At 39.9% G+C, this 14,956-nt stretch overlaps 1 protein-coding gene across 3 annotated transcripts in view; it reads left to right on the forward strand.

The window, feature by feature from the left end:
- Window positions 1–14,956, forward strand: part of FBXO3 (F-box protein 3) — a 36,646-nt gene that overhangs the window by 7,853 nt on the left and 13,837 nt on the right. For all 3 annotated transcript variants that reach the window (XR_004000062.1, XM_030560080.1, XM_030560079.1), the window contains exons 3-7: window positions 524–687; window positions 3,692–3,806; window positions 6,474–6,678; window positions 9,537–9,582; window positions 12,524–12,608. Coding sequence is in view for 2 of the 3 variants with exons in the window: in XM_030560080.1 (XP_030415940.1) it covers window positions 524–687; window positions 3,692–3,806; window positions 6,474–6,678; window positions 9,537–9,582; window positions 12,524–12,608 (615 nt within the window). In the remaining variant the exon portion in view is untranslated. The remainder of the gene's footprint in view (window positions 1–523; window positions 688–3,691; window positions 3,807–6,473; window positions 6,679–9,536; window positions 9,583–12,523; window positions 12,609–14,956) is intronic.

The raw sequence follows: 14,956 nt of genomic DNA on the forward strand, positions 1-14,956 counted from the left end.
TATAATGGGCATTTGTTTCTTTTTATTGCAGGAGGTGCTCTTTGGAAAATAAAATCTCATCTACACATGAAATCTTTATTTTAATTGTCACCTCTATGTTTTGTGACCTGGTTTCTGGTCCTGTAATCCTTATTTAGGCAAAATTGAGAAAGGACAGCAGGACTGGACCTTTTTTTTTTTTTTTTTTTTTTTAAACTTAAATGTCTTCTGCACATGCAATTTAAATTGATCTGATTTAGTTTTCTACAAGTTCCTGAGTTTAATAATGGCCCATAGTCCTCTAAAGAAAAGATGACTGGCTGAAATGTAGTTACTTGCAAAGGAAACTAAAAATTTGAATAGTTCCATGAATTAGTTGAACATCTGTACCTTCACAGGGCTGAAGTGTATCTATGTACACTATTATAATATAATGTTATAATTTGACTTAGCAGAACCCTAACTGCCTAAGCAATAACTTATTGTTTTTAAAGTGAATTTGTTAGACTAGAAACTTATCATATTTTTATTCTTGTCTATTCAGGGCAGAGAAGACTCTGAGAAAGCAGAGCTGGAAGGCTATCTTCTTAAGTATTTACTCTGATTTAGGAAGGTATATTCAATATTATGCTACACTTAAAAAAGCGTGGGATGATATAGAGAGATACTTGGGACAGCGGTGTCCCCGGATGATTGGTTCTTTGAAAGGTATTGTATAAACATTATTTTTGTTTTTAAAGCCAAGATATATTTTTATAGTTATAAAGTTTTACATCCACTGCATAATCTAGGTGCCCTACATAAGCAAATGTACCAACTTTTATTAAACTGAACTCCAAAAAAGATTATCCCCAATCTTAGACATGGTCCTATCCTTCCCTCTGTTCCTCACTGATTTCCCAAACTTCTTGGACAAGTCTGAGAGAACATGTGGGCCCATTTCCTGTCCTGAAGGCCTTCAAATCCAGGGTCAAGTGAACCAAGACGTGAAGCAAGGTCCAAAGTTGAGCCCCTCCACAAGAGTGATTTGCTGCTAGCCTCTTCTCTATTAAATTGGCATAAGTGTTTTAAGAATTATCACCGGGAGGGGTGGAGGAGGAGAATAAGGGGGTTGATTTTTCAAGTAGTAAGGCCCACTAAGTGTCATTGGTAAAACAAACATCGTAAATTCAGCTAGGAAACTGTTGGTAGACTGCACAGATTCCAGAGCAGTGGCAAAATCTGGCTACTTCCTCTGTGCCTTCCTCAACACCCAATTGGCACTTCTGTTCATACACTCCTGCAGACCCCTCACTGTGCTCTCTGTAGCACTCTTAACTTGGGGAGGACTTGTAACCGGGTAGCCGAGTTCAGGTTTTAAAAAGGCTGAGATGGGGTGAGGTATTATAATTTCCCTGAGTGAATCCTTAGAGCAGGGATCAAAAGGTTGCCTGGCTACTGTGTGGGAAGTGTTACTCTGCATTTCCTGTTTTTCTAATATTTGTATCTTGATTTTTCTATGTAAATATTCTTAACTCTACGTCTTTGTTTTGGAATGTTTGAATTTTAGGAATCTAGGCTGAGATCTTCAAAGGCGCCTAAAGGAACTTGGCTGCCTAACTCTCTTAGGCTCCTTTGACAATCGCAACAAACTCATGTTCTAGAACAGGGGTCCCCAGTGCAGTGCCCACGGGCGCCATGGCACCTGCTGGGGTGTCTAAGTGCGCCCACTTAGTGGCCGGCGGACGAGCATCTGCCAAAATGCCGTCGACAAGCCGCATCATCCAGAGGCGTCGCCTCCAAAATGCTGCTGATTTTCGGCTGCGGCGACGCCTCTGGATGACACTGTTTGTCGGCCGTATTTTGACGGCGACACCTATTGACGCCCACTTGTTGACGGCATTTTGGCGGATGCTCGTCCGCCGCCACGGTCCTTGGGCTCGTCGTCTGGCACCCACCAGATGAAAAAGGTTGAGGACTACTGTTCTAGAAGGACATGAAGAGCTCAGGGTAGTGTAGAGGAAAGGACAGTCAGATGGCTAGGCTGCTAGTCTGAGACAACCTGGGCTCAATTCTCTACTATGCCACATGCTGCCTCTGTGACAAGTCACTTAATGTGTCTTTGTGACATTTCCCCATCTATAAAATGGGGATAATAGCACTTCCTACTTCAGAGGTGTTGAGTATAAGTACATTAAAGATCAAGGAACTTTCATACTGCAGTAATAGGAACCACATTAGTACCTAAAATAGGGTTGAGGTCTTGCAACCTTAACACCATGTTGTTTGTGGATTTTCTTGTATCTGGCTAGTCTTTCACAACTAGGTGTCTGGTTCAAATCCCTCCCTGGTCACTACATTCACCAGTAGTAAATACTGTCTTGTGGCTGTTGGCCTATGTTAAATGTGGTGTGTGTTTTTTCTAAGCCCATTTTCCAGAGGATGAATGTCCAGGTTGCACAAAGCACTATATTAATTGGTAGCCTCAGCAAAGCGGCCAAAGATTGAATTATTGTGAAAATTTAACTGCCTTCTTATTGAATAAGAGATGCCATACAGTGAGGAAACTTACATTGCTTTTGCCTGTACTGCACCTATCCTGTAACTAAATAGGGATATCTTTTTGATGGCTGTCAGGGTGTCATAATAGTGTGATTGTACTATTTAATATTTTTCATTTCAAGACTTGGATAATAGAGTTGAGAGTTCGCTAATAAAACTTTCGCATGATACCAAGTATGTGGGGTTACAAGTGCTTTGGAGAGCAGGATTAGATTCAAAACAGCCTTGACAAATGAAAGAATTGATCTGAAATCAACGAGATGAAATTCTGTAAAGACAAGTGAAAAGTAGTACACTTAAGAAGGAAAATGCACAGTTGCAAAGTGGGAAGTAAATGGTTGGGTGATAGTACTGATGAAAAGGATCTGAGGGGTTCCTAATGAGTCACAACTGAATGAATCAACAATGTGATGCAGTTGTGAAAAGGCAAATATCCTGGGGTGTGAGATGTCATATGTAAGGCACAGGAGGTAACTGTCTTGTTCTGCTCAGCACTGGTGAGTCCCTAGCTAGAGTATTATGTCGACTTCTGTATGGCACACTTCAGGAGAGATGTGGACATGTTGGAGAGAATCCAGAGGAGAGCAGTAAAACTGATAAAAGGTTTAGAGAACCTGATCTTTAAGGAAAGGTTAAAAACTGAGCATGGTTAGTCTAAGAAAAGAAGACTGAGGGAGGACCTGATTAACAGTCTTCAAACATATTAAGGACTGTTATCAAGAGGATCGTGATCAGTAGTTCTTCTTGTCTACTGAAGGTAGAAGTAGTAGTAATGGGCTCAATCTGCAGTGAGAGAAATTTAGATTAGATATTAGGAAAAACTTTCTAGTTTTTCATTTGCAGATGCCATTATAGCATAGCTGAAAAACTTAAACATTTAGTTAGGCCAAATTCAGCTCTGACTTACAGCAATGCAGCTCCAGTGAAATGATTTAGGTTGCATTGAAGCCAAAGGGGTTGCAACTGTGTAAATAAAAGCAACATTTGTCTCTAGTTGTCTTAAGAGAGCCACCAGTTTTTATCAGGCATTATCCAATTGGATTTTAAGAGGGTTTACACAAAGTAAAGTACTTTAGGCAGGACCCAATTTATTGAGATAATCTCTGAAGCAATAGTTTTCTCTTGTCTGAAGATGCCACCTAAAAAAAATCTGTTTTTAATGTGTTTGCAGATAGTGTGCAGGAGGAAGACCTAGATGCTGTGGAAGCACAAATAGGTTGCAAACTCCCTGATGATTATCGGTGTTCATTTCGTATTCATAATGGACAGAAACTAGTTGTTCCTGGGTAAGGAGTTAAACCTACTATCGGTTCTGTTTAATTATTTCTTTTTCTTCATGGTGGCAAGTTCAGTTAAACTGAGATATGGAGTGAGGATTGCAGTGCCTGCTGAGCAGGTTATGCAAAATATTATATACAGAATAGAAGTTAGCTATTGTGTTCTTTGGGTGAAATCTTCACAAGAACTTATGTCCCACTGTCAGCTGTGCCTTAGCAGTGGGACCTAGGCATCTAAGTTCCTTTGCAATGGAGCTAGGATCCTAAATGCCCAAGTCACTTTTGAAAATGGGACTTCAATGCTTTTGGAAAGTTTTACCCTTCATAATTAACAAAATTTTAGCCGTGGATATTTGTGGCCCTCAATTACATCAATATTTACAGAGTTACTCTGGATTCTCTGTGTTTTAATTGAGAACAGAATTAGCCTATTTTGTACAAGAATTTGCAGAATAAATGGTATAAAATGGTCAGGGAACTAATTTCCAGACCTGGCAATACAAGAATAGTCTTAAGTGTGGAGGTGGAACTACCAGAAAAGTAGAAGAATAGAATAGAAATTTTGCATCCTACAAAATATACTTTTTAATTTTTTTTCCATATTACTGAAAAGATGAAATCTCCCTGAAATGTAAAACTGACAATTCTTGATATCTTAAACAAGTGACTAAACATGGTTGCGTATTGTGCACCTTCAAGCCTCGCATGTTTAGCACACTGGACTGTATTTGAGGGAAAGTGACATGAGTGGTGGAAATACTGCCAAGAATGGTATGTTGATGAGAAAAGATGGAGGTCTGAAGGTGTGTGTGTGTGCACGTGTGTTTAGTTGGCTTTTGCATGTTTATGGCACCTCTAACTTCTCACTGGGTGGCAGCTTGAGCCTTTTTTGGTGTCTTTTCCCTCCAACCCCAGCCCCAGGTGTGTAAGAAGTAACCATTTCTGCATATTCATGAGGATGACTTGAACCCTTTACAAGTAGGTATTCTAGAAGAGATTTTCGAAAGGGAATTAGGCAATGGGAATGACATGCCTTGTTCCCCTTTGAAAATCTCCCCTCTGTGGGCAAATCAGTGATTTAACAAAAGCCAAGTATCAAGGATTGATGTAATGGAACTGGTTAGGAAATGGTAAAAACTTCTGGAAATGCTGTCCTAGTATGACCCTCAAGAGCTATTAAATCCTGGCTTAATATTACTAATGTATCCAAACTGCACATTTTATGAGAAAATAGTGAAAGACATAAAACAGCTTCTTGAAGGATCTGGTCAGTGTTGCTCTTGACACTTCAGAAATTTCCAAAGCTGTTTACCTGCCACATAAGAGTGTAGTCATGCTTAAGCAATGCTTTGGAGTAACTAGGGCTGGATGCTAAGACTGTTCACGTTTTTATCCTATTAACCTTTCCCTACTTCTTTTTTTTTTTAAAGCAAGCTAAAAGTGTGAAATCTCTCTTGACTTTTTTGTTTTATTCTTAGCTCGAATACTGATACCTTGAACTAGGCACTGTGTGATTCTCTCTCCTTTCCACTTCACCAGTTGCTCTTTCCAATGTCTTCCAACAAACATGTCTCTCACCAGCCCAGCTGTATTGGAAATATTTGTACGTATAGAGAGCTACTGAAGAATGTCCATCAAATTGTGCCAGAAAACAATGAGAGTGCTGTAATCTGCAAAATGTTGTGGTGTTTAACGCTACATGTCAAAGTTTTCATGATTATTTTAGGTGTCTGCTTTTTTTGATTTAGTGTGCATTTATAACCTAAGGCAGATTGGCCAGCTAAATGTGAACTATTTTTCAGATTCTGCTGATGAAAAAGAGAAGCATGCTTCATGGGGGTTTTCTTTTCCTTCCAAATGTAACTGAATAATTTTCAGGTCAATGTAAACCCTAAGTGCAGATCCATAAATATATATCTGTTAAAATAATTGCTGACTTGTTTCTATAACTATTCTTAAGGGATGAGCAAAGTTGTTGAATTTTATTAACTTCTTACATCTGGCTTCAGTCTCAACTCATTTTGTGAATGAATCTAGGTAACAATTACAGAGTAGCGGTCGTGTTAGTCTGTATCTGCAAAAAGAACAGGAGTATGAGTGGCACCTTAGTTTCTAAGGTGCCACAAATATTCTTGTTCTTTTCTTCTAGGTAACAATGTGTCTTGTCAAATATTTGTTACTAAAGTTGATAATTTCTTGACCTTTAGAAACTAAGTATTCATGAATATTCCTTTTAGTACTGAAAGGAGTTGATGCAAAACTTTAAATGCAGAATATAGTTCCAGTTTCTGCCTTGTGAAGCTGCCCTATTATGCTATTTCAGTGTTGAACAGGTGCCCTAGGCTGCTTTAACTTGAGGCAACTGGCAGTCACCAGAGTGTTCCAGAACTCCCTTTCTTCCTGTGCTAAGCATGGAAAATGAGCAAGTCAATATTTGTTAAAACCGTTTCATTTTTTCTTAAAACAGAAATGAAATCTGTAAGGCTGGTGTTACGAATTGAGGACCTGATTCTGTAGATAACATTACAATTCACATTTCTTTGGGTATAAGTATTATGCCTAGATGGCAGAATTAGACCTTAGAATGAATTGTTTGTTCATTGAGTAAAGGGTAAAAGCTATCTTTGCATTGTTAATCAAGTGTTCATTGTTTCTATTTTTGTTGTTCCTTCTAAGGTTGATGGGAAGTATGGCACTATCCAATCACTATCGTTCAGAGGATTTATTGGATATTGACACAGCAGCTGGGGGATTTCAACAGCGTCTTGGTTTGAAACAATGTCTTCCTCTAACCTTTTGCATTCACACTGGCCTGAGTCAATACATGGCACTGGAGAGTGTGGAGGGTCGTAATAAATATGAGATCTTCTACCAATGTCCAGTAAGGAAGAAATGTTTGTTTATAAATCTATCTTTTTGATAAAACTGGCATTTGTCCTTTTCATGTTATAAAACATGTGACATATACAGTATGCCCAGTTTAATGAGTGGATGCTCTGTATACTATGAGAACATTTAACTGGTAAATAAAAATGTCTTTTGAGTTGCCCTCAGGTGTACACCAAAATTACCGAAGAAGACTGTTTAACACAACAGTGATGTGACTGTAGTGTGTAATGCAGTTACTCCTGGGGGAATTGTGTGCCACTGCGCAATGCAGAATTTTGCAGAAATTAACCTTGTGCGTGCAGAATTTTCTTTCCCCCGAAGAAATGGGCTGCAGTGCTGCTAGCTGCTACTAGGGGTCACTGGACTTGGCAGAGCCCATTTTGCACATAGACTCTGCTGGGGGGGAGAGCTAGAGGGTTCCTGGCAGCTGCAGTTCCCAGCATGCCCTGAGGAAATAAGAGGGCAGCACGCAGGAAACTGTGTGCAAGCCTGGGACAGAGCATCAGTCTGTTTCTCCCTCTGGATCCCTTGGTTCTGGGGTAGAGGGGGTTCCTGCAGCTGGGGATGGGGTATGGGTATCTGGGCTGGGGGAGGCCCCCTGATTGGGCTCTGAGGAAGAGGATGTTTGGGTGTATTGGCTGGAGGACCTGCAGGTGGGCTTTGTGGGTAAGGGCTTGTGAGTGTCTGCCCTCCTGACTGGGCTCAGGGGAGGGGAAAGGGGCAGAGAAACAGGAACTGGGTTGTCATAAGTTTTTTTGTTTGTTTTTTGTTGTTTTTTTAAAAACTCTCTACTTCTGGGCAAATTTTTGTGTGTGTCTGTATTGTTATAGACATACTTGCTGACAGGTATTTTGAAATAAATTACCAAAATAATGGAAACTGGCATGGTTATTTAGTGTTGTTTTGACAAATAAAATTTGTGGAATTTTGCAGAAATTTAAAATGTGCGCAGCTTTTTAATTTTTTTGATGCAGAATGCCCCCACTAGTAATGATTGTAGCCAACGTCTATACAGATTTTAAGACAAAATGGGTCAAACTCATCACTGCTTTAATCTATTAAATTTGGTAGAATTATGCCAGGCATGAATTTGTCCCTGTCTGTTTTAGCAAGTCACACTTTTTCATTGTTAAACTTTGTTTTGCATGGTGGGGGATTTTGGCAGTGAGTTCTAGACTTGTTTTCTAGAAACAGCAAAACAAAGAAAATGTTGTATGTTTCCCAAAAAGATCATATACAATGCTTACTCTACAGTGAAAGAACAGAAGATCAGTGTTACTTAAAAAGAAAACAAAAAAAAACAGACCATTTAATCTTGTTGAAAGCTTTATAAAATTGCTTCTGATACTACAATGATGGCAACGCCCTAATATCGGAGTCTGGGTGTTCTTGCTTGCACTGGTATAATTCCATTGATTTTCAGTGGAGTTGACTCCTAAGTCCCATTAGTGTGTGGAGAGAATCAAGCCCTCAGTTCCTGAACAGCTTTGTCTCTTTCACGGATTAAAGTGTGAGTATAGTCAGAAAAGGAATTGTCAAGATATTCTCTCTTTAATAAGTGTCAGAGGGGTAGGGTATTAGTCTGGATCTATAAAAAGTTATAAATTCATCTGACAAAGTGGGTATTCACCCACGAAAGCTTATGCTCCAGTACGTCTGTTTGCCTATAAGGTGCCATGGGACTCTTTGTCTCTTAATAAGTGGATCTGCTATCTGTGCTCTATTTTATTGATAGAAAAAAACATTTCCTACTCTGGTTAGCATTGCTGAACCAGTGCAGCTTGTCAACTGTCACCAACAAAACTATTTACTAAACTCCAGTTGTAGATTTTGTACTATCCGTGGAAAATGCACAGGGTGAACTCAGCTTGACTTCTCCATTCCAGGTTGAGTTTACAGCATTAGCAATTTATAAGTTAACTTTTAAAATATTTCTGTTAGAACTTTCTAACTGGTCAGGTTGTACATTACTTACTAAACTGTGCATTTTTAAAACGTACACCAAGGTTAAATCTGAAACCCTCAAAAGCAAGGTCACTCACATTCAAGAATAAACTATTAATTATTCTCATTGTACTAAAATTATTGCAGTACATATTACTTGGCATCAGAGTAAAACTGCAATGACAAGCAACAACAACAGATACCTTGGCTACGGTTTGAGTCTTAATTTTGAATTGGAATTAAGCTAAAACCCCTTGAAAAGCAGTTGTTGAAACTGATGACCTAATTCTACCTGCCCATGGGATTCAGCGCAGATTCGTAAAGAAAGATGCCGGGAGCTTGGAACTCTCAAGTAGCAGACTTTATTACAGAACCTTAACCTGTTAGGATCTACTAGTTATTTTCCTCATGTGTAGCAATGGGAGTTCTAGTCACCTGACATTGATGGGGACATTGAAAAAAATCTTGTACACCTTTTTTATGTTATGCTAAATGTCTATTTTGCCTGGAGTATATTATGAGAAATTGAAGGCATTTAAATGTTAATATTTGTGTTCCTCTTGAGACAATACAGATTCTTTGGTAGGAAGGAATATAAAGGTAGGAGCTCTAAAAATTAGGTGGAGTTAGTTTTCAGATTATTCTAAGCCTGATTTTCAAATGTGATCACCTTAGTGGAATGTCCCAACTGTGTGTTTGAATGCTCAGCTTGGCACTTAGACACATGGGACAGAATTTGTGTCTTAAATACTGATTTGAACATCTGATTGTGGGATTTGGATGCTCTATTGAAGAAGTTAGGTTTGGGCCTAGATAATACTAGGAAAATACTCAGGTATTTAGGATGTCAAGAAAAAAATCAGTCTGCTTTTCAATATACACACTTAATTTTTGTTCCATTTCTAGGATCAGATGGCCCGTAATCCATCTGCTATTGATATGTTCATTACAGGTAAGAGCATGTTGAAGTGGGGGGGACATATTCATGCAAAAAATACCTTGTTTAGAGATGCCAGCATATCTAACCACTTCATTCTGTCTTAAGTTGCATATGTTAATAAAAAATATACCTATGCTGAGAGCTGTTTAGTACATTTGCACAACATTTTGACCTGCACAAAGTAAGCACTAAACTTGTATTCTTACTGCTGAGAAACTTATACCCGGTATTGGAACTTGAACAACTAGTTGAAATCAGTTCCAAAACCGTTTTATTTCCCTACTGATGCTTGTTACGTCACACCTCTGTTTTTGAGTTATTCAACACACTGGTCAGTCTGACAAAACATGTAGCAACCTTTAGGGTAACCATCAGAGGAGCTGTTGGAGACAGGTCATTCAAAAAACACCATGAACTGTAGCCTGGGAGAGGGAATTTTTAGTAGCCTTTGCAGTCATGTCACAGGTTCAATATATATTGTGCCTCTCAATGAGAATTTTTCTTTTTGGGTATAGTTACATTTAGAAGAAATGTTCCTGGATTTTTCAGGTTCTCTCTAACTGCATTGTTCAAAGCATAAGGAAGGGAGAGGAAGATTTTGGAGTCATTACTTGATGACTGTAGAGTTCTTATGATGTTCTTTTGACATGGGCTGGGACTGTAGTAGAAAGTTTCTCGAATCCTCCCTACCCCCCCGCCTTTTCTCCTGAAGGCTATTGGGAGGGCCTTACCAAATTCATGGCTGTGAAAAACATGTCATGGACCGTGAAATCTGAACTCCCCTGTGAAATCTGCTCTTTTGTGCACTTTTACCCTGTACTATATAGATTTCATAGGGGAGACCAGCATTTCTCAAACTGGGGATTCTGACCCAAAAGAAGGTGGGGGGGGTCACAAGGTTATTATAGGGAGGTTGTGGTATTGCCACCCTTACTTCTGTACTGCTGCTGGCGGCAGCGCTGCCGTCACAGCTGGGCCCACATGAATCATGAAATTTTACTATTTTTTAAAAAATCCTATGATCATGAAATTTACCAAAATGGACCAAAACTTGGTAGAGCCCTAGCTATTGGCTACGGAAGCCTTCAACTAACTGAACTGCTTTTCTGTTGAGTGAAAACTATACCTTAATTTAGACTTCCATTAATATGCATCATCTATGCTAACCTGCATCACAGGTTGTTTCTAGTGTAACACCAATGATGAGTAATAGCCCCACTGGGCCATGCCATAATGCTTTCATTTATGGGTAAAAGGAAAGGCAAGAGAAACTCTTACTAAGACTTCCTAGTCTTCTAGTCCTGCAATTTTGGACTTGCAGTGGCTGTGTATTGGAAAACATGTCACTTATTCCACCCCAGAGGTAGTTGTATTGCAGTGCTGGGTGATGAAATCACTATCTGTCATCTTCCTCTCAAGAATGTTGAGGTTTACCATCTCGTTCTTTGAAATCTTCAGATGAAAAGTGTTGAAGTTCAAAGTTCTATTCTAATTATTTGCAATTTGTGAGGAAAATGAACTATTTTAGAGATAGTGACTGCAGTGATCTAGTGTTAACTATCACTTTGGGTTGGCCTTGTCCTTATGGAAACAATGTTGTTCACCAGCATGATGGCACAGAACATTCCATGTAGATGAGAAGATTAATCTGCTAAGTATTTCCTACTTTCATATAAAACCCAAGTGTTCAAACTGCGGAGTGAATCATACAGGTAGTGTGCACCCCAACCTCTAGCATTTCAAGACCAAGACACAATGTTGAAGATGATTGGGTGGGCGATAGAAGAAGGAAAATGGAGAAGAGAAATTACTGGAAACTTCTAAGCAACAGAGGAGCCCCAAAGATGGCAGGAGAGTACAAATAGTTAATTGGCTTTTTAGGAAAAAATTAGGAACAAGAGATGAGAAAATTGTGTTAATTACTGCTTTGTGACATAGCAGCCCTGTGTAGCTTGGGAGAAATAAAATATTATGAAATCATTAACTTAAAAATAAACATTTCACATCAATAATATAAACCAAAATTTAAAGAACTATTGATCTTCCATTACTAAAACCCATAATACATTGCTTGAATTAATTGAATTACCTATAGGGTATTTCACATATAGAGGATAATGTCTTGTCTTTGAGGACTTTGACAGAGTCCGTTTAATGAACAAAGTTGAATCTGTCGCATTACTGAATTTTTACGATCCTGATAAATCCAGCTGTTCTCAAAATGATGACTGCAGGTTTTTGGAAAGCTGTTTCTATATTGAGTGACCTATTAAACCCAGAGCTCTGAGCCTTATGGTGGTAACAGGTGTGCATGTTACACATTCTTCCACCCTACTTTCCAGCTTTGTTCTTGTGAGTACAGAAACTTGCAAAAATTTCTAGATTTCTTAGAAACTTTAATACTTTACCTGTTTATACATGCAGATACTTATGAACCAAAACCAAGCTTGTAGGTCCAGTAATGGACCTACCAGATTTAGCAAATAGAATATTGGATTAACTGTGGAGTACAGTGCCTAGGAAATGGGTATAGTAATTACATTACTTGTAAAGCCAACATCTCCTTCAATCATGCAGTACCATCAAAGGTCTAAAAGGCAGTTGTTGATGTATAAAAGCATCCAGAATTGTGCAAGGTACTTCACAATATAAATAGAAAGTCATTGTTCCTGGCCTGAAGAGTGTGCAGTCTCATTTTAGCTGTAACAGAGAGAGTAGAAGATAACAAGCAAACCATTTAAGCCATAATTCAGTTCCCAGCAAAAGCAGAGTTCAATGTCCTGAATAGAGCAGGAAGAGGAATGTTACTCCGCTACAGAGGTCTGGGAATTGTTTTATACTACTACTAGCTTTTATATTGCCTATGTTTAAAAAAAAAAAAAAAAGTAATATTGGAACTGGTTTAATTATAAGTGTACCTGCTCTTGTAAAACTTTCCCTCTTTGGCGTCTAGGTACTTCTTATTTGGAGTGGTTCACATCTTATGTAAACAATGTCGTAACAGGCGGCTATCCCATCATCAGGGACCAGATTTTCAGGTATTGTGACTTTGATCGGTAGTGCAGCAGAATTATAAGGCAGAGAAAATCAATCTATTTTAAATGCTGATTATTTTTTTCTCAAAAAGCTGGGTGTGCATGTGTGTGACATGAAGGTAAATGGGTGGGGATGGAGAGAAGAGGTATGCAGTATATACAACAGATATAGTTGCAGAAATCAAAAGGCTTAAACTAGTCCTGTTTTGTTACCAGGAATATTAGAACTCGTAGCATCACACTGAAGGGATTGTAATTAATAACAGCTCTAACTCATCTGCCTGCCAAGAACTTGAGGTGCAAAATACGTGGGCTAGTGAGCAAGATGCAGCTGCAGATCATGTAGGAATTTATTGAAGAGCAGTTCTGCATAGCTCAGAAACTTGTCTCTCACCAATGGAAGTTGATCCAATAAGATATTACCTCACCCACCTTATCTCTCTAATATCCTGAGGCCAAAACAGCTACAACAAAACTGGTAAACAAATGACATTTGCTATTTTAAATAAGGGATTCTTTCAGTGATATGGTCTATCTACCATTAATTTGAATGTTGTATTGAATACATGTATTATGATACTCTAAACCAACAAGATTTGGAGATTGATTTACCTTGAAGCTCCAAGTGCACTGCTCTAGATGTTTTTGTTTTTATCCTGGTTGTTTGTTTTATAACAGTAGTTCTCAACCAGGGGTATGCATAAGGGGGTACATCAGCTCATCTAGATATTTGCCTAGTTTCACAATAGGCTACATCAAAAACACTAGCAGTCAATACGAACTAAAATTTCATACAGATAATGACATGTTTATACTGCTCTATATCAGAGGTCCCTGAAGTGTGGGGCGTGCCCCCTAGGGGGCAGTGGATAAAGGTCTGGGGGTCAAGGGTGCATGGTGGGACCCATGCTATTTCCCACAGGGATGAGGAGGGAGTGACACTCAGCCCCTCCCTGCCCCCCACTGTGCTCCAGTCTTGCCCCCAGTAGTGTCTCCAGCTCCTGGTGCTGGCCCCAGCCTCAGCACAGCTCCACTCGGGGCCCTGCAGAGACTGGGGACAAGGCCAGGAACGGAGCTGCATCTGCTTGCAAGCCTGGCTGTCTGATCCCACCTCAGCTCCTGCTCCTCCCTTGGCCCCTGACCACAGTCCCGCCCCCAGCTGTGTCCTCAGCCTTGGCCCCCTTACCTCTGTCCATGGTCCCCCTCTCCATGGAGTCAGAGTCCCCCTCTGGGAGGGGGGGAGCAGGGGTAAAAGGAGACATGACCGCCAAAAGTTTGGGGACCACTGCTCTATATTATATACTGTACACTGAAATGTAAGTACAATATTCATATTCCAATTGATTTATTGTATTATTTTGTCACTTTTGCCATATAATTTATTTTTTTTAAAAAAAGCAGTAATAGTGGGCTGTGATGCTCTTTTGTATTTCTAAGGCCTGGTCTACACTATGGGGTTAGGCTGAAATTAGCCACGTTAGGTCGATTTTTAAAATGAATGCGTCCACACAGCCAACCCAATTCCGTTGACTTAAAGGGCTCTTAAAATCGACTTCTATACTCCTCCCCCAACGAGGGGATTAGCACTAAAATCGACCTTGCTCGGTCGAATTTGAGGTAGTGCGGATGCAAATCCACAGTACTGGCCTCCAAGAGCTATCCCAGAGTGCTCCAATGTGACCGCTCTGGACAGCACTTAGAACTCCGATGCACTAGCCAGATACACAGGGAAAGCTCCGGGAACTTCTGAATTTAATTTCCTGTTTGGTCAGTGTGGCGAACTCAGCAGCACAGGTGACCAGTCCCCCCAGAATCATAGAGCATAGAATGTTTCTGTGCCCCCCCTATCATCTCCATCCCTCAGGTTATCGCAGACTAAAAGGCCAAAAAAAAAAAAAATGCACCTGCAATGATGTTTTCTGAACTCATGCAGTTCTCCCGCACTGATAGGGCACAGCTTAATGCATGGAAGCATTCAGTGGCAGAGGCCAGGAAAGAATTAAGTTAGCACGAAGAGCGGAGGCAGGACGTGATGCTGAGAAAAGCCACCAAGAGCACAGACCCCCCGTTGTATCCACTGTATAACTGCCTACCTTCGTCCCCATGTTTCATAGCCTCCTCACCCAGATGCCCAAGAATGTAGGGGGAGGCTCTGGGCACCCAGCCACTCCACTCCACAGGATGGCCCAAGCAACAGAAGGCTGTCATTCAAACAGTTTGACTTTTCTTTTTTTTTTTTTTTTTTTTTAGTGTGGCTACAATAAGCAATGTGGCTGTGTCCTTCCCCTACCTCACCCGGGCTACCTTGTCCGTTATCTCATTTTTATTTTTTTAATTAATACAGAATGCAT

The sequence above is a fragment of the Gopherus evgoodei genome, chromosome 4 (genome assembly GCF_007399415.2).
Source record: "Gopherus evgoodei ecotype Sinaloan lineage chromosome 4, rGopEvg1_v1.p, whole genome shotgun sequence".
NCBI lineage: Eukaryota > Metazoa > Chordata > Testudines > Testudinidae > Gopherus > Gopherus evgoodei.